This window comes from Macaca thibetana, chromosome 16 (assembly GCF_024542745.1).
Source record: "Macaca thibetana thibetana isolate TM-01 chromosome 16, ASM2454274v1, whole genome shotgun sequence".
Taxonomy (NCBI): Eukaryota; Metazoa; Chordata; class Mammalia; order Primates; family Cercopithecidae; genus Macaca; species Macaca thibetana.
Window position 1 is genome coordinate 1,884,930 of NC_065593.1, and position 19,078 is coordinate 1,904,007.

Sequence of the window (19,078 nt, forward strand, 5' to 3'; positions counted from 1 at the left end):
TTATAGTGGTGAAATAGGTTAAAACATTTATTCTTAGGTATCTTTAGTTGTGAAAGAGATTCTAGTGGAATGGGTGATATGGGAGATAAAAGGACAGAGTAGATGCAGTAACACAGATGCCTCACAGGTACAGGTAGCAGTAGTGTCCAGGTCCCTCTGGTCAAAGATTTTGCTTGTTTGTAACTTGTGCTCACATAATGGTTGGAATTAAATATGGACACTTATTCCAGATATTTGACTAATATGAAGGGGAACTTAGCTTTTGGCTTGTAAAGGACATTCGTATTTATTGAGTACCTATGGTGTTCAGAGTCATGTGGGCACCATCAGCAGTAAAAACATGAAGGGAAAAGCAAAACACACAGGTGAAACAAGATGAAAGTGCCCATCAGTTCTCTTTACAACAGGTTGACTACAAGTTTTGAGAAATCTTGTATCTCTTCATAAACGCCAATTATTAAAGTTAAAAATGAATAAATGTGAATCCAAATTCCTTATTCCCTTCATGCTGTCCTTCACAACCCAATCCTGTTGATGGAATATGCAGATGGTATTTGATTTTTTGTGCTTAAATATTTACGTGACTCCTTTTGTACCAGCAAAAGGAACTCTCAGTGAAGATACCATCAGAGTGTTTCTGCATCAGATTGCTGCTGCCATGCGAATCCTGCACAGCAAAGGAATCATCCACAGAGATCTCAAACCACAGAACATCTTGCTGTCCTATGCTAATCGCAGAAAATCAAGTGTCAGTGGTATTCGCATCAAAATAGGTAAATGGCCGTGTATTGTGTTATGGAAAGGACATTTTTGAAACTATTTTTAGACAACTTTAGCTTTGTTGAATGATGAATTTTTTTTTTTGAGATGGAGTCTTGCTCTGTTGCCCAGACTGGAGTGTAGTGGGACGATCTCGGCTCACTGCAACCTACGCCTCCTGGGTTTGAGTGATTCTCCCGCCTCAGCCTCCTGAGTAACTGGGATTACAGGCATGCACCACTACGCCTAGCTGAATTTTGTATTTTTAGTAGAGACAGGGTTTCACCGTGTTGGCCAGGCTGGTCTTGAACTCCTAACCTCAGGTGATCTGCCCGCCTCAGCCTCTGAAAGTGCTGGGATTACAGGTGTGAGCCACCACACCTGGCTAAATGATGGATTTTATTGATGCAATTTTGGTATTTTTATTGACATCGTGAAGTTCTCTTAGGTGAATCCTTTACATTATTGACAGTGTCTGCTAAGTCTCAGACGATGCTGACAGGCCCTCATCAGGAGCTCTAAATATGAATACCTGTGTCTCTCGAGAGGAAAATTGATGTGGTGTGGTTACTGGCAGCAAATTAATAACCCTGTTTCTTTTTTTTTCTTTGAGGTGGAGTCTCATTCTGTCACCCAGGCTGGAGTGAGGCACGATCTCGGCTCACTACAACCTCCGCCTCCCAGGTTCAAGGGATTCTTGTGCCTCAGCCTCCCAAGTAGCTGGGATGCGCAAGTAGCTGGCATGTTCCACCACACCCAGCTCATTTTTTATTTGTACATATATATATTTTTTTTGAGACGGAGTCTCGCTCTGTCGCCCAGGCTGGAGTGCAGTGGCCGGATCTCAGCTCACAGCAAGCTCCGCCTCCCGGGTTTACGCCATTCTCCTGCCTCAGCCTCCCGAGTAGCTGGGACTACAGGCGCCCGCCACCTCGCCTGGCTAGTTTTTTGTATTCTTTAGTAGAGACGGGGTTTCACCGTGTTAGCCAGGATGGTCTCGATCTCCTGACCTCATGATCCGCCCGTCTCGGCCTCCCAAAGTGCTGGGATTACAGGCTTGAGCCACCGTGCCCGGCCTGTATATATTTTGTTAGTAGAGACGGGGTTTCACCATGTTGGCCAGGCTGGTCTCAAACTCCTGACCTCAGGTGATCTGCCTACCTTGGCCTCCCAAAGTGCTGGGATTATGGGCATGAGCCGCCACGCCCAGCCATAACCCTGATTCTTTACAGTTCCTAGGCTTTTGACATAGGGATCTCAGAGACCATCTGGTTTAGCCCTTGGCAGTTTTTTTTTTTTTTAGCAGTACCTCAAAATTATTTGAAACAATAAAAACATAATTGTTTACATTCTGTATCTGGTATTGATATTTAATGAAAACTGTATTAATGAGCTACTTACTATAATTAGTATTTTCACTTGCAAAGTTTCATGCACCTTGGTTACAAATCTGGCAGAGGAGTGACTTGTACAGTTGATGATTACTACTATTTTTAGCTTGTTGAAATTGAGGTAGCTAGTTTTTTCTTTGGTGGACAGTGATATTCAGTAAGCTGTTTATTTTTCACAGTCCTTTGTGCCTTCTTGTGTCTTGAAGAATCATATGATGTATGTTAGGTATGAGCGAAGATATAATTTGATTTTCTACTTTCTATTTTGTGAAATAGCGGATTTTGGTTTTGCTCGTTACCTACATAGTAACATGATGGCTGCAACACTGTGTGGATCCCCGATGTACATGGTGAGTGAGTGTTTGCATCCTTGTGTGTTTAAAGTGTGGCTCCATAAGCATTGGAATTTAAATATAATGCTTGCTTCCAAATAAGATGTGATTTTACATATAGTCCAAGTTGTTATTACTAATGTTAATTATATTACTGATAATGCTATAATACAGAAATCTTTTGCCTTAGCATAGTGAACTATAAAAGTAGGAATGCTTAAAAAACACCTTATGGGAGCACTTCTTCAGCTGTAGGATGTGCTCATCTTTTGCATGTTAACTCTCTTGACAGGATCCTATATTGTAGATGTTTTTTCTATTAGCCTCACACTCAAAGCTGAAATACCTCAGCTTTCCCCTTTATCCTCTCATATAGATATCATCATGTATTATAGGGTTAGGTTATGAAACTTCTAAACTAATGTGCAGTGTTAAGTCTGGAAATACCTTAATTCTAGAGCTTCAGAATTATGTGAAATGTACCTATTTCAGTTCTAAGTTTAAAATGGGTTTATATTAAATTCAGAATTTCTCTAAACTAAAATCAACTTTGAACTATTAATCAAATTTCAAAAAAAATTTTATCAGATTTACTGTCAATCATAATTTCACTGCTTATATATAATACATTTTATATATTTTAAATTTATAAAAAATATAAATTTTAAAATTACTTTGTACTTCTTGAGTATAAAATTAGTTTAGCCTTGAGGTTAGAGTGTTTTGGCTGATTATTAAAGGAAATTGACTTAATAAGAAATTTACTAGGGAAAATAAATAAAAATGTTATGTCTGAGCTGGATGTAGTGATGCATGCCTTTGGTCCCAACCACTTGGGAGACTGAGGCAGGAGGACTTCTGAAGCCCAGGAGTTCATGGCCAGCCTGTGAACACAGCAAGACCCCATTTCCAAAAAGAATTAAAGTTGAAATGTTACATGTGGGAAATAAAACTATCTTTAAGTATATTTTCCATTTCTGTTTAGTATTTGTCCTGATTAATGGTATATTTAAAAAGCAAAATTTGATGAGAGGTGGGAAAATACCTGTAACAAAGCAGCAGATAAATGGTTTTGCTTTTAGGACAATTTTTATTATTGTGTGGGGTTTTGCGTCATAGTTTTTATTACTGTAGAAGTGTTCAGATTACAAAAAACATAGGGAATAATATAGCAAACTCCTATGTACCCACCATCCATATTTCACAAAGTTAGCATTTTGCCATGTTTGTCTTGATCTTGTTTTTGAAAGAAATAAAATAGGCTGGGCATGGTGGCTCATGCCTGTAATCCCAGCACTTTGGGAGGCCGAGGCGGGAGGATCATAAGGTCAGGAGTTCGAGACCAGCCTGGCCAACATGGTGAAACCCCGTCTCTACTAAAAATACAAAAAATTAGCTGGGTGTGGTGACAGGCGCATGTAATCCCAGCTACTCGGGAGGGGAGGCAGGAAAATCGCTTGAACCCAGGAGGTGGAGGTTGCAGTGAGCCGAGATCGTGCCGCTGCGCTCCAGCCTGGGTGACACAGGGAGACTTGTTCTCAAAAAAAAAAAAAAAAAAAAAAAAAAAAAAAAAAAAAAATATATATATATATATATATATATTTATGTATGTATGTTGGAGACAGCCCAGGTTCCTTTTGTACTTCTCCCTGATTCCATTTCCTCCTCCGCTCCTTTCACACACCTGAGGGAACCTCTGTCCTATGGTATGTATTTTATACACCATGTCCTATGGTGTGTATTTTTCTTTGTTATTATTTTGGTCCTCTCATTGTACTTTATGTGTCCATTATAATCAGTTGAAACATTTGTTTCTATAACTTGCCCCTTTTCATGCAACATTGATTTTGAGATTTACTAGTAAATCTCAATATATGATAATATGTTGTAAGTTCATTGCCTTATTATTTGATTAGAGAACTATCACAGGGTGTTGTTTTATTCTGGTAGTTTGTTAGGAGTGTCACCTTTACCAGTTAATATGTGCATATTAATTATGTAAATACTGCATGCCCCTTAAATTTCTCTGTCCCCAGGCTCCTGAGGTTATTATGTCTCAACATTATGATGCTAAGGCTGACTTGTGGAGCATAGGAACAGTGATATACCAATGCCTAGTTGGAAAACCACCTTTTCAGGTAGGCTGACTTTTTTCTTATGTCCTCAGTTTTGGAATCTTGTCATTTTATAGTTGCATTTGATTTGTAAAATGAAGAATACTTTGAAAGCAGTGTTTTTGGCTCCTCTGTGACTTACTTTGATTCTTTTATAGGCAAAAACTGCTTTGGTGAGTCAGAACATCTTTTGGTTTTCCCCTTTTATCTGCTTGCCCTTTGTAGTTGAACTGGGCATGCAGTCTGTTGTATGTTGGGATCAGGGCTAACAGCCTGATGGGAAATGGGTGTGAATGGTGACACCACAGCTTCCTGGTTAGCCTGGTTTTGAGATCCTGGAATCCACATGAGGGCTGGGGCTGTCTGGGGAGATCTCTGGAAACCATCTCTAGCTCTCTATTCCTGACACTGCTAGGTGAGAGGGAGGTAATTATATATGCTTTATGGAAATTATTATGGGTCTGTCTTCTCCTCTCCCCCAACATCCTGTCAAAAAGTGACCCTGTAGAGTATAATCACGATGATTTCTCTTGAGTTCATATTGTCATGTTATAATTTCTTATATCATAAAGAAGATCTTTGAATTTGAAAACTGGAACAAAATGAAAATATTTGCCTAAGATAGTATTAAGAAAATTAGTGACACAGCCAGGTTAAACACTTTTAATTTCTTAGTCTAGTTTGCATTGTAGAGGAGGCTTCTACATTTAAGCAGTTTTTGTTATCAGCTACTTGTTGCTGTGGAGAGACTGCATAGTAGCAGTATACATAGTTCTTTTCTTTGAATTCCTTTAGGGTCCTAAGGTAAAGTACACCTGAATTTTACCCAACAATAACGTACTTATTGGGCAGGCCATGTAACCTTCGGAATAGTGACCCTTAATCTATTCTAAGTTTCAGGCTCCTCTGAGAGTCTGACCTCAGAAAAGCTACCTCAGAAAAGGTACATTATACTCAGATGTACAGAATTTTCACACAATGTCATATGACTTTGTTTTATGACTTTCTAATGACCAGTTATGGCTCCTTCAGCAATCCATGGCTTTCAAGTTGAGAATCTATGTTCTGTAGCAAGAATATGAGCATCATCTCTCTTTCCTTTCCTCCTCCCTCATACTTTCCCTCCTTTCCTCTGAATCCCTTCCTTGAAACTCCCACTCCCTCAATCCGTTAAAAAAAAGAATATGAGCGTCAATCATATGATTTGGAAGTTTTGCCCCCATTGTTTAGGAAATTAAACCTTTTTTTTTTTAATAGGCCAATAGTCCTCAAGACTTAAGGATGTTTTATGAAAAAAACAGGAGCTTAATGCCTAGGTATGTGTTTAGATTACACTGGGTTTTACTATTTGTGAACACAGTGTTGTTTATTTGAACTGTTTGTGTTTTATGTATTCTCATTTTTGAATTCTTTTTCAGTTGATAATGTGAAAGCATTTGTTATAGCAAATTGGAAAATTGCTGGCACATCATAGGTGTCTGTGTAGTACTGTACTCTTTTCTTTCCCTTTTAAAATGTAAATGTAAATTTGAAAGAAAAAGATATGGAAGTTACATGTGTTCCTTGTGGGGAGGGTAATGTGGACAGAATAGATACACGGAAAGTAGAAAGTGAATTCCCCACAGCTTTGCTCTCTTCTTTAGGGGTAACAAGAGTTTGCTGTATCTCTTTCTACATAGTTTTTGTGGGAATTCTTTATATATGTTTGAGTGCTTGTTTTCCTTTTGTTTTCTCTTGAACTTGTATCTTGAGATGAGTGCTTGTTTATGTATGTATTTATACACACACATAGTTTAAGACAAATTACATCATATTTTGTGAGTTGTTTGCAGTGTCCTTTTGTTTTTTACTTTGTAGTACATCACAGATGATGTTCCTCAACAGGATGTGGAAAGCCACTGTATGCTTTTTTATTTTGAGACAGAGTCTTGCTCTGTCTCCCAGGCTGGAGTGCAGTGGCACGATCTAGGCTCACTGCAACCTCCGCCTCCCTAGTTCAAGCAATTCTCCTGCCTCAGCCTCCCTAGTAGCTGGGACTGTAGGTGCCCGCCACCACACCGGGCTAATTTTTGTATTTTTTTTTTTATTATTAGAGATGGGGTTTCACCATGTTGGCCAGGCTGGTCTTGAACTCCTGACCTCAAGTGATCCTCCCACCTTGGCCTCCTAAAGTGCTGGGATTATAGGTGTGAGCCACCATACCTGGCCAACTGTATGCTTTTTTTTTTTTTTTTTAGATGATTAATAGGCTATTTAGGCAGGAGTACATATAGTCATCGACAGACTTAACATGAGAGATTAAATGTCTGACCCAATTTTCCTTCCCGGATAAGCTTTTCTTTCCTATCCCTGTCAGTTTTGAAAACATAATAGCAGAAGGAGAGGGGTCCAAGTCCACACAGAGCTCCCAAGAGTGAGTTTTTAGGAGTGGGTCTGAAATTAGGATAGACATTTGCTGATCTTGCATAGGTCCAACGAATCAAGGCAGGATCTTCGATGAGCCCTCTGCAGTTGGGGTGGTTGTACTGAAGCAGGTACTCTTGTTTCAGCCGAACTCTTATGGCCAACGGCTCGACTTGCGCCCGTCGGGTTTCTGGAGATATGTCGTATTTGGCTGGGTCGAGGGTTGGGGGCAGAGTGGCCAGGCGCGATGGAATATACTTTGGGAACGACATCTTGGTGACCCAGGGCACAACTGCACCTGCCACTGTATGCTTTTAAATGCCACAGAGAGTCCCATAGATGTACATTACTTTATTTAATCAGATCCCTGTTTTCATTTTTTGGTCACTACAAACAGGCTCTAGTGAAGTGTGTGTGTGTGTGTGTGTGTGTTTGTGTGTGTGTGTACACCTTTGTGTATGTGTGCATTTTGTTAGTTTGGACTTCTAAAAATGGAATTGTCAGACCAAAAGATGCACTTTCCAAATAGGCTATCCCAGTGAATACAGCAAGATAGAAGACTGCCCCTTTTCCCTCATTTTTACCAACACAGAATGTTAGCGGATTTGATGCTGCACAAATGCATGAGGACCAGTTAGCTATTAATTTAATTTGGATCGTTCTCTTCATTAGTGAGTTTGGCTCCTTTGTATTTGTTTTTTGTTTTTTTTTGTTGTTTGTTTTTGAGACGGAGTCTCGCTCTGTCGCCCAGGCTGGAGTGCAGTGGCGCGATCTCGGCTCACTGCAAGCTCCGCCTCCCGGGTTCACGCCATTCTCCTGCCTCAGCCTCCCGAGTAGCTGGGACTACAGGCGCCCACAACCGCGCCCGGCTAATTTTTTGTATTTTTGGTAGAGACGGGGTTTCACCGTGGTCTCGATCTCCTGACCTTGTGATGCGCCCGCCTCGGCCTCCCAAAGTGCTGGGATTATAGGCGTGAGCCACCGCGCCCGGCTTGTATTTGTTTAATCTTTTTCTTTTTCTTTCTTTCTTTTTTTTTTTTTGAGATAGAGTCTTGTTCTATTGCCAGGCTGGAGTGCAATGGCATGATCTTGGCTCACTGCAATGTCCACCTCCCGGTTTCAAGCCATTTTCCTGCCTCAGCCTCCCAGGTAGCTGGGACTACAGGCAGGCTACCACGCCCGGCTAATTTTTGTATTTTTAGTGGAGACAGGATTTCACTATGTTGTTCAGGCTGGTCTTGAACTCCTGACCTCAAGTGATCCACCCGCCTTGGCCTCTCAAAGTGCTGGGATTACAGACGTAAGACACCGTGCCCAGCCTGTTTAATATATTTTTGTAATTCTTATTCTTTGAATTGTGTACTTCTATTACTTCACTCATTTTCCTATTGCTTGTTGTTTTCATATTGGATGTTAGGAAGTTGTATTAGTTCTCACTTGTGTTTAAGTGCTGCCCTTTTCCAGACGGAAATGGAGGTGGCTATTTTGTAATACAGAACATTATAGCAACTATTAGTACAAGATTGAAGTTATGGTAAAACTCAACATTGGGCTTGTGAGGTGCCTTACTCCTGCAGATACTCAAATAACAACAAGCACAGTACAGGAATCTTCTCAATTTGATGCTGTTTCTCAAAGGCAGTTTAGTGCTTTTTTTTCCTTCTTTAGATGACTCTTACATGGTCTTCTTGGTATAAATGTATTGGTATTTGTGAAACCACATATATGTTTTAGTTTACTATATGGAAGGCAAAAATTAATGTTGTTTATATATATAAACTTATCACTTAGGTGGTTGTGTTTTTCCTTTCCCCCAGTATTCCCAGAGAAACATCACCTTATTTGGCTAATCTCCTTTTGGGTTTGCTTCAGAGAAACCAAAAAGATAGAATGGACTTTGGTAAGAAATAGTTTCAACTTTTGCATGCTTTCTAACTTTATTGTTATATGTGCTGAACGATTTTAAAAATAGAGATTTCAGAAGAAAATTGAAGTCAGTTTCGCTTTTCTTTTTATTTTCTTCACTAGTTTCGTAAATATTTATTGAGTGCTTATTACTATGTTCTAGGTATGGGAGATGGAGTAATAAAATCTCTCTCCTCATGTAGCATATATTCTAGTGGTAGAGAGAGACAAGAAACAAATTAAAAACCATAGTTACATATTATATTAGAAGTTGCTAAGTATTGTGGGAATAAAGAAGTGGGGGTGGGGTGGGGGTGGGGATTGAAATTTTAAATAAGATAGTCAGTGAACACCTTATTGAGAAAGTGACATTTGAACAAAGACTTGACTTGAAATGAGAGTGAGCCATAGGATATCTGTGGGAAGAGCTTTTTAAGCAGAGTGAACAGCCAATACAAATGCTTAGGGCTGGGCACATGCCTGTAAGCTTGAGGAACAACTAGAAAGCCAGTTGAAGACTTGGGCTTTTCCACAAAGTGTGATGGGAGCCATTAGAGAGTTTTGAGTGGAGGAAAAGTGATCTGACTAATGTTTTTAAAAAGGATCAAGCTGGCTGCTGCTTGAGAATAGACTGTGTGCATATAAGGGGAAGAGCAGAAGCTGGGAGACTAATCGGGAGACTCTTGTCGTTACCCAGGTGAGAGATGAGTGTAGCTTTGACTAGGATAATAGCAGTGGAGGTGGTAAGAAGTCTTTCTGGAGGTAGAGGCAACAGCATTCACTGATGGATTGAATCTGAGGGTGTGAGAGGGAAGACTCAAGGATGACTCCAAAGTTTCTGGCCTGAGCAGCTGAAAGGATGTTGTCAGTTACAGTGATGGGAAAGACTGTATGGATAGAGCAGGCTATGGGGACAAGATGAGTTTCTGCTGGATATGTTACATTTAAGATAACCATTGGATGTCTAAGTGTCAATGTCAGAAGTGCACTTGAATTTCAGAAAAGGGTAGACTGGGGGCAGATTGGGGAGTTGTCAGCCTGTGGTTGGTATTTATTTATTTAATTAAAAAAATTTTTTTTGAGACAGGATTTTACTCTGTCACTCAGGCTGGAGTGCAGTGGTATGATCATGGCTCACTGCAGCCTCGACTTCCCCAGGCTCAGGTGATTCTCCAACCTCAGCCTCCCCAGTACCTGGGACTACAGGTGTACAACAACACCCCTGGCTAATTTTTGTATTTTTTTGTAGAGACAGGGTTTCGTTATGTTGCCCAGGCTGGTCTCAAACTCCTGGGCTCAAGCGATCTACCCACCTTGGCCTGCCAAAATGCTGAGATTACAGATGTGAGCCACCATGCCCAGCAATATTTATTAAATAGATTATTTTCTTTTTTATTCCCCCTTTATTTGAGAGAAGGCCTCACTGTATTACCCAGGCTGGACCGGGAATGCAGTGGTGTGATCGTAGCTCACTGCAACGTTGAACTCCTGGGGGCAAGTGGTTCTCCCACCTCAGCTTCCTTAATAGCTGGGACTACAAGCCTGCATCACCACAGTCGGCTAATTTTTTGTTTTGTTTATTTAATTAATTAATTTATTTGTTTTGAGACGGTGTCTCACTCAGTCGCCCAGGCTGGAGTGCAGTAGCGCTATCTCAGCTCACTGCAAGCTCTGCCTTCTGGGTTCACGCCATTCTTCTGCCTCAGCCTCCCGAGTAGCTGGGACTACAGGCGCCCGCCACTATGCCTGGCTAATTGTTTTGTATTTTTAATAGAGACGGGTTTCACCGTGTTAGCCAGGATGGTCTGGATCTCCTGACCTCATGATCCACCCGTCTCAGCCTCCTAAAGTGCTGGGATTACAGGCGTCAGCCACCGCGCCCAGCTTTGTTTTGTTTTTGAGATGGAGTCTTGCTCTGTCACCCAGGCTGGAGTGCAATGGCACGATCTTGGCTCACTGCAACTTCCGCCTCCTGGACTCAGGCAGTTCTCTGCCTCAACCTCCCGAGTAGCTGGGATTACAGGCACCCGCCACCACGCCCGGTAATTTTTTATATTTTTAGTGGTGACAGGGTTTTTCACCATCTTGGCCAAGCTGGTGTTGAACTCCTGACCTTGTGATCTGCCCACCTCAGCCTCCCAAAGTGCTGGGATTGCAGGCATGAGCCACCATGCCCGGTCTGTTTTGTTTGGTTTTTGAGACGAAGTTTTGCTCTTGTTGCCCAGGCTGGAGTGCAGTGGCATGATCTTGACTCACTGCAACTTCCGCCTCCCAGGTTCAAGCGATTCTCCTGCCTTAGCCTCCCAAGTAGCTGGGATTACAAGCGCCCGCCACCATGCCCTGCTAATTTTTTTTGCTTGTTTGTTCTTTTGAGAGGGAGTCTTGCTCTGTCGCCCAGGCTGGAGTGCAGTGATGCGTATCTGCTCACTGCAACCTCTGTCTCCTGGGTTCAAGCAATTCTCCTGCCTTAGCCTCCTGAGTAGCTGGGATTACAGGAGCACGCCACTATATACAGCTAATTTTTGTATTTTTAGTAGAGACGGGGTTTCATCATGTTGGCCAGGCTGGTCTCGAACTCCTGACCTCATGATCCGGCCTGCCTCAGCCTCCCAAAGTGCTAGGATTACAGGCGTGAACCACCACACCTGGCCTAATTTTTGTATTTTTTTTTTTTTTTTAGTAGAGATGGGGTTTTGCCATGTTGTTTAGGCTTGTCTCGAACTCCCGGCCTCAGGGGATCCACCTGCCTTGGCCTCCCAAAGTGCTGAGATTGTAGGCGTGAGCCACCGGGCCTAGCCCAGTCGGCTAATTTTTTTACCCTTTTGTAGGGATAGGGTCTCACAATATTGCCAGGGCTATTCTCGAACTCCTGGCTCCAAGCAATCTTCTTGCCTCTGCCTCCCAAAGTGCTGGGATTACAGATATGAGCCACTGTGCCTAGTCAAAATAGATTATTTTCTAGTGTACCATTTAAATTCTTTCATTGAGTCTTCTGGCTTTTTTGTGCTATTTGTTTTTTTTTTTAATGATCGATCTAGGGATTACAGTATGCATTTTAATTTATCACAATCTACTTTATATAAATACTAGTCGAGGCAGGGCGTGGTGGCCCACATCTGTAATCCCAGCACTTTGGGAGGCTGAGGTGGGCGGATCATGAGGTCAGGAGATCAAGACCATCCTGGCTAACACGGTGAAACCCCATCTTTACTAAAAGTACCAAAAAAATTAGCTGGGCATGGTGGCAGGCGCCTGTAGTCCCAGCTAGTCGGGAGGCTGAGGCGGGAGAATGGCATGAACCCGGGAGGCGGAACTTGCAGTGAGCCAAGATCTTGCCACTGCACTCCTCCAGCCTGGTTGACAGAGTGAGACTCTGTCTCCAAAAAAAGAAAAAGAAAACAAAAACAAAACAAAAAACTAGTTGAATTCCATTAAAATATAGAAGCTTTGTTCCGTTAATATGGCTTCATTTGCTCTTCCCTTTGTGCTGTTATTGTCTCACATATTATGTCTATGTTGTAATTTCAGCAGTGCAGTGTTACAACTATTGCTTTATACAGTCTTACCTCTTTTAAAGAAGTGAGGAGAAGAAAGGTGAAAAACATGTATAGTGTCTTTTTGTGTGTTTCTCTTTTTTTTTCTGAGACAGAGTCTTACTCTGCATCCAGGCCTAAGTACAGTGGTACAAACATGCCTCACTGCAGCCTTGAGCTCTTGGGCTCAAGTGATCCTCCTGCCTGAAACTTCTATGTAGCTGGGACTACAAGTGCACACCACCATGCCCAGCTAATTTTTAAATTTTTTGTAGGGAGGTTTTTGCCATATTGCCCAGGCTGGTCACCAACTCCTGGGTTCAAGCAAACATCCCTCCTCGGCTTCCCAGAGTGCTGGGATTAAATAGCCTTAGAGTACTATTTTAGCCTATAAATTTATCATTTGTGGCACTCTTCATTTATTCTTATGGACTCAAGTTACTGTTTGGTGTCATTTTTTTTCTTTTTGTATTTTTTTGTATCTCTTTTTTGTTTGGTGTCATTTTTTTTTAGCTCATATAATTCCATTCCTTTCCTCTTTTGTGTTGTCATATATATTAATCTTTGTATGTTACAAACAAAACCCAGTAGTACAATCTTATAATTATTTTATACAGTTATCCTTTAAATTGGTTAAGAGAAAAATACATAATATACTCTTCTGTAATTATCTGCATAATTACCAATGCTCTTTATACAGATTCTCAGAATCTTCATTTATCTGGGAATGTCATTATTTCCCTTTATTTACCTTCACTTTGGAAAAGTGTTTTTTTGGTAGATACTGAATTCTTGGTTGTTAGGATTTTCTCCAGCCAGTACTTTGACTATGTCATCTTACTGCTTTCTGGCCTCCGTTGTTTCTGATGAGAAGTCACCTGTTAATCTTACTAGTTTCCCTAGTGGGTGATGAGTCATTTTTCTCTTAGTGCTTTTGAGATTTTTCTCTGTCTTGGATTTTCAACAATTTTAACTGTGATCTGTCTAGATGTGTATCTGTGTTTATCCTGCTTGGAGTTTATTGATCTTTTTTGATATATAAATAAATGTTTTTCACTGAATTTGGGGAGTTGTCAACCATCATTTCTTAAAGTATTCATTCTGTCCCTTTCTCTTTCTCTTCTCTGAGACTCCCATTATGTGCACTTAATGGTCTATGCTTGATAATATCCCACATCTGAGTCTGTTCATTTTTCCATATTGTTTTTTCCTTTGAGTTTTTCAGATTGGAAATATCTATTGATCTGTTCTCAGGTTTGCTGATTATTTTATTCAGTTATTGTACTTTTTAACTCCAGAATTTCCATTTGGTTCTTTTTTATAATTTCCGTCTTTTTCTTTTTTTTTTTTTGAGACAGAGTCTTGCTGTGCCGCCCAGGCTGGAGTGCAGTGGCCGGATCTCAGCTCACTGCAAGCTCCGCCTCCCGGGTTTACGCCATTCTCCTGCCTCAGCCTCCCGAGTAGCTGGGACCACAAGCGCCCGCCACCTCGCCCGGCTAGTTTTTTTTTTTTTGTATTTTGTAGTAGAGACAGGGTTTCACCGTGTTAGCCAGGATGGTCTCGATCTCCTGACCTCGTGATCCGCCCGTCTCAGCCTCCCAAAGTGCTGGGATTACAGGCGTGAGCCACCAAGCCTGGCCAATTTCCGTCTTTTTCTTGATATTCTCTATTTGTTGAGTCACTGTCTCCTGCCTCAGTCTCCTGCATAGGTGGGACTACAGGCACCCTCTACCATGCCCAGCTAATTTTTTGTATTTTTAGTAGAGCCGGGTTTTCACCGTGTGGGCCAGGCTGGTCTCGAACTCCTGGGCTCACATGATCCACCCACCTCGGCCTCCTACAGTGCTGGGATTACAAGCGTGAGCCACTGTACCCGGCTGGCTTTCTCTACTTTTAAAAATGTATTTATAATAACTGCTTTAGGCCAGGTGCGGTGGCTCAAGCCTGTAATCCCAGCACTTTGGGAGGCCGAGACAGGCAGATCACGAGGTCAGGAGATCGAGACCATCCTGGCTAACATGGTGAAACCCTGTCTCTACTAAAAAATACAAAAAACTAGCCAGGCGAGGTGGCGGGCGCCTGTAGTCCCAGCTACTCGGGAGACTGAGGCAGGAGAATGGCATAAACCTGGGAGGCGGAGCTTGCAGTGAGCTGAGATCCGGCCACTGCACTCCAGCCCAGGCGACAGAGTGAGACTCTGTCTCAAAAAAATAAATAAATAAATAAAATAACTGCTTTAAAGTCTTTGCTAAGTCCAACATTTGGCCCTCTCACGACAGTTTCTGTTGATTGCTTCATACCCCTGTGTATGGGTCATACTTCTTTGTTGCTTTGCATGCCTTGCAGTTTTTTGCCGAAAATCAAATCAAACATTTTGTACAATACAAATAGCAACTTTAGATTTGCACCCTCCCCCTCTCCCAATTGGGGGTTGTTTTTTTTTTTTTTTTTTTTTTTTTTTGAGACAAAGTCTTACTGTGTTGCCCAGGCTGGAGTGCAATGACACGACTCAGCTCACTGCAACCTCCACCTCCCGAGTTCAAACTATACTCCTGCCTCAGCCTCCCAAGTAGCTGGGATTACAGGCGCACACCACTACGCCTGGCGAATTTTTGTATTTTTAGTAGAGATGGGTTTCACCATGTTGGCCAGGTTAGTCATGAACTCCTGACCTTAAGTGATCTGCCTGCCTCTGCCTCCCAAAGTGCTAGGATTACAGGCATGAGCCACGATGCCTCATCGGATTGTTCGATTTGTTTAGTAACTTGCCTGGACCAAATCTGTGGAATATTGTTTTCCTTGCAGTTTTTTAACATTGATCTATCTCCAAAGTTGTTTTTGTATTTTTTTCAGTTAAAAAAGTTGTAAAGCCCAGTTTCCTAGGGATCACCCCTGTGTCTACAATTTTTTAGTGGTCAGCCAGTGATTGGTCAAAGGTGGTGCTTCGAGACAGTAAGTTACCATCCTTTGTCCATTGATCTCTGTGTGGCTTGGGGAATGCATTAAAAGTTCAAGCACAGCTGGGCATGGTGGCTCACGTCTGTAATCCCAGCAGTTTGGGAGGCTGAGGTGGGCAGATCACTTGAACTCAGGCGTTTGAGACCAGCCTGGACAACATGGTGAAACCCTACTACTAAAAATAAAAAAATTAGCTGGTGTTGTGGTGTGGGCCTGTAGTCCCAGCTACTCAGGAGGCTGAGCTGGGAGGATTGCTTAAGCCTTGGAGGTCAAGGCTACAGTGAGCTGTGATCATGCCAGCGTCCCCAGCCTTGACGACAGAGTGAGACCCTCTCTAAAAAGAGAAAAAAAAAGAAAATGTTTTATTTATCTTAACTCCAATCTTTATTATTTCTTTCCTTCTACTAGTTTTGGACTTAGTTTGCTGTTTTTCTAGTTCCATAAGCATGCAGTTAGCTTATTGATTAGATGTTTCTTTTTTGTTTGAGACGGAGTTTTGCTCTGTTACCCAGCTGGAGTGCAGTGGCGCCATCTCAGCTCACTGCGATCGCCGTCCAGCTTCTGGGTTCAAGCGATACTCCTGCCTCAGCCTCCAGAGTAGCCGGGACTGCAGGCTCATGTCACCATGCCTGGCTAATGTTTTGTATTTTTAGTAGAGACAGGGTTTCATCATGTTAGCTAGGCTGGTCTCAAACTCCTGATCTCAGGTGATCCACCCGCCTCAGCCTCCTAAAATACTGAGATTACAAGTGCGAGCCATTATGCCTGGCCTATTTCTTCTTTTTTTTGAGACAGAGTCGTGCTCTGTCACCCAGGCTGGAGTGCAGCAGCACAATCTCAGCTCACTACAACCCCCGCTGCCTGGGCTAAAGCAATTCTTCTGCCTCAGCCTCCCGAGCAGCTGAGATTACAGGTGCCCGCCACCACGCCTGGCTAATTTTTTTGTATTTTCAGTAGAGACGGGCTTTCACCATGTTGGCCAGGCTGGTCTTGAACTCCCGACCTCAAGTAATCTGCGTGCCTTGGCCTCCCAAAGTGCTGGGATTGTAGGCGTGGGGCACTGCATGTGGCCCCATTTCTTCTTTTTTAAAGGAGGTGTTTACAGGTATATTTTTCCCTCTTACTACTGCTTTTGCTACATCCCGTAAGTTTTAGTATGTTGTTTTCATTTTCATTTGTCTCAAGATATTTTCTAATTTCCCTTTATGACTTCTTTGACTCAATGGTTGCTTCAGAGTTAGTATTATTTGGCTCTATGTCCCACCCAGATCTCATCTTGAGTTGTAATCCCCATGTGTCTGGGGAGGGGCGTGGTGGGAGGTGAGTGAATCAAGGGGGCGGATTTCCTCCATGCTGTTCTCGCGATAGTGAGTTCTCACAAGATCTAATGGTTTGAACGTGTGGTACATCTCCTTCCTACTCTGCAATGGTAAGACATGCTTGCTTCCCCTTCACCTTCTGCCATGATTGTAAGTTTCTGAAACCTCCCCAGCCATGGAGAACTAAATTAAACCTCTTTTCTTCATAAACTGGCCAGTCTCAGGTAGTTTTTTTGTTTTGTTTTGTTTTGTTTTGTTTTGTTTAGGGACAGAGTCTTGCTCTGTCACCCAGGCTGGAGTGCAGTGGAGCAATCTTGGCTCACTGCAACCTCCACTTCCTGGGTTCAAGCAATTCTCCTGCCTCAGGCTCCTGAGTAGCTGGAATTACAGCTGCGTGCCGCCACGCCTGGCTAATTTTTGTGTTTTTAGTAGAGACCCGGTTTCATCATGTTGGCCAGCTGGTCTTGAACTTCTCAAGCGATCAGCCTGCCCGGGCCTCCCAAAGTGCTGGGATTACAGGCATGAGCCATTGCTCCCGGCCTCAAGTAGTTCTTTATAGTGTGTGAAAACAGACTAAAACAAGAGTGTTTTGTTTAATTTCTACATATTGTGGGTTTTCCCGTTATTTCCTCTGTTATTGATTTCTAGTTTCTTTTTTTTTTTTTAAACAGAATCTCAAAAGGACAGGAATGAACCACTGCGCCCAGCCCTCGATATCTACTTTTATTCCATTGTGATTGGAAAAGATAATCAATCACCATGATTACAGTCTTTTAAAATTTATGGGCCAGGCATGGTGGCTCATATCTGTAACCTTAGTGCTTTGAGAGGCTGAAGAAGGAGGACTGCGTGAGGCCAGGAGTTTAGATTAGCCAGGGCAACATAGTGAGAACCTGTCTCTACAAAAAATTTTAAAAATTAGCTGGGTGTAGTGGTGTGCACCTTTGGTTCCAGCTTCTTGGGAGCCTGAGGTAAGAGGGATTGCTTCAGCCCAGGAGTTTGATGCTGCAATGAGCTAATTGCACCCCTGCATTCCAGCCTGAGAAACAGAGCGCAACATTGTCTCTGATTAAAAAAAAAAATTATTAAGACTTGTTTTGTGGCCTAAGGTGTGGTCTGTTTTGGAGAATGTCTCACGTGCACTTGAGAAAAGTATATGCTCTGCTCTCGGAAACTAGAGTACTTTGTGTGTGTCTGTTAGGTCCAGTTAGTTTATAGCATTGTTAAGTGCCTCCATTTCCTTATTGATGCTGTATCTGGCTATCCTATCCTTTATTGAAGTCCGCAACTATTGTTATACAAATCTCCTTGTCACTTCAGTTGTCAATGTTTGCTTCATGTATTTTGGGGCTCTGATGTTTATAAATCTTAAATTTTCTTGGTTAATTGACCCTTCTATCATTATTTAATGTCTTTTTTTTTTTTTTGAGACGGAGTCTCCGTCACCCAGGCTGGAGTGCAGTGATGTGATCTCGGCTCGCTGCAACAACCTCCACCTCTCAGGTTCAAGCAAGTCTCCTGCCTCAGCCTCCCGAGTAGCTGGGACTATAGGTGCCTGCCACCACGCCCAGCTAATTTTTGTATTTTTAGTATAGACGGGTTTTCACCATGTTGGTCAGGCTGGTCTTGAACTCCTGACCTTGTGATCTGCCCTCCTCAGCCTCCCAAAGTGCTGGGATTACAGGCATGAGCTACTGCGCCCAGCCCTTTTTTTTTTTTTTTTTTTTTTTTTTTTTTTTTCCCTTGAGACAGGGTCTTATTCTGTCACCTAGGCTGGAGCGCAGTGGTGCAATCTTGGCTCACTGCAACCTCTGCTCCTGGGCTCAAGTGATCCTCTCACGTCTGCCCCCCAAGTAGCTGGGACTACAGGTGCAAGCCGCGATACCTGGCTAATTTTTGTATTTTTGTGTAGAGAGGGGTTTCACCATCTTTCCCAGGCTGATCTTGAACTCTTGAGCTCAAACCACCCGCCTCCAGCCTCCCAAAGTGCTAGGATTACAGGCTTAAGCCACTGTACCTGGCCTTATTTAATGTACTTTTTGTCTTTTATAACAGTTTTCAATTCAAATTCTATTTTGTCTGATAGCCAACCTTGCACTTCTCTTTTGCTTGGAAGAGCTTTTTCCATCATTTTGCTTTCAATATGTTTGTGTCTTTAAATTTAAAGCGAGTCTCTTTTGCTTTTTCTTTTTTTTTCTTTTTTTCTTGAGACGGAGTCTCACTCTTTCACCCAAGCTGGAGTGCAGTGGCACAATCTCAGCTCACTGCAACCTCGGTGTCCCAAATTCAAGCTATCCTCTCACTTCAGCTGGTTCCACAGATGTGCAGCACCATGCCTGGCTAAGTTTTTTGTATTTTTGGTTT

General features: G+C 42.3%; 2 protein-coding genes across 4 annotated transcripts in view; one reads left to right on the forward strand and one right to left on the reverse strand.

Moving 5' to 3' along the window:
• Positions 1–19,078, forward strand: part of ULK2 (unc-51 like autophagy activating kinase 2) — a 105,439-nt gene that overhangs the window by 27,443 nt on the left and 58,918 nt on the right. For all 3 annotated transcript variants that reach the window (XM_050763872.1, XM_050763873.1, XM_050763874.1), the window contains exons 6-10: positions 600–773; positions 2,427–2,500; positions 4,519–4,620; positions 5,854–5,912; positions 8,817–8,899. In XM_050763872.1, coding sequence (XP_050619829.1) covers positions 600–773; positions 2,427–2,500; positions 4,519–4,620; positions 5,854–5,912; positions 8,817–8,899 — 492 coding nt within the window. The remainder of the gene's footprint in view (positions 1–599; positions 774–2,426; positions 2,501–4,518; positions 4,621–5,853; positions 5,913–8,816; positions 8,900–19,078) is intronic.
• LOC126939064 (NADH dehydrogenase [ubiquinone] 1 beta subcomplex subunit 4-like) lies at positions 6,874–7,411 on the reverse strand. Its single transcript, XM_050763961.1, has one exon. It carries the CDS (start codon positions 7,269–7,271, stop codon positions 6,882–6,884), a length of 390 nt encoding a protein of 129 aa, XP_050619918.1. The 5' UTR covers positions 7,272–7,411; the 3' UTR covers positions 6,874–6,881.

Excerpts from the sequence above, each read along its gene's own strand:
- LOC126939064 (XM_050763961.1), bottom strand. The coding sequence starts at position 7,271 with ATGTCGTTCCCAAAGTATATTCCATCGCGCCTGGCCACTCTGCCCCCA.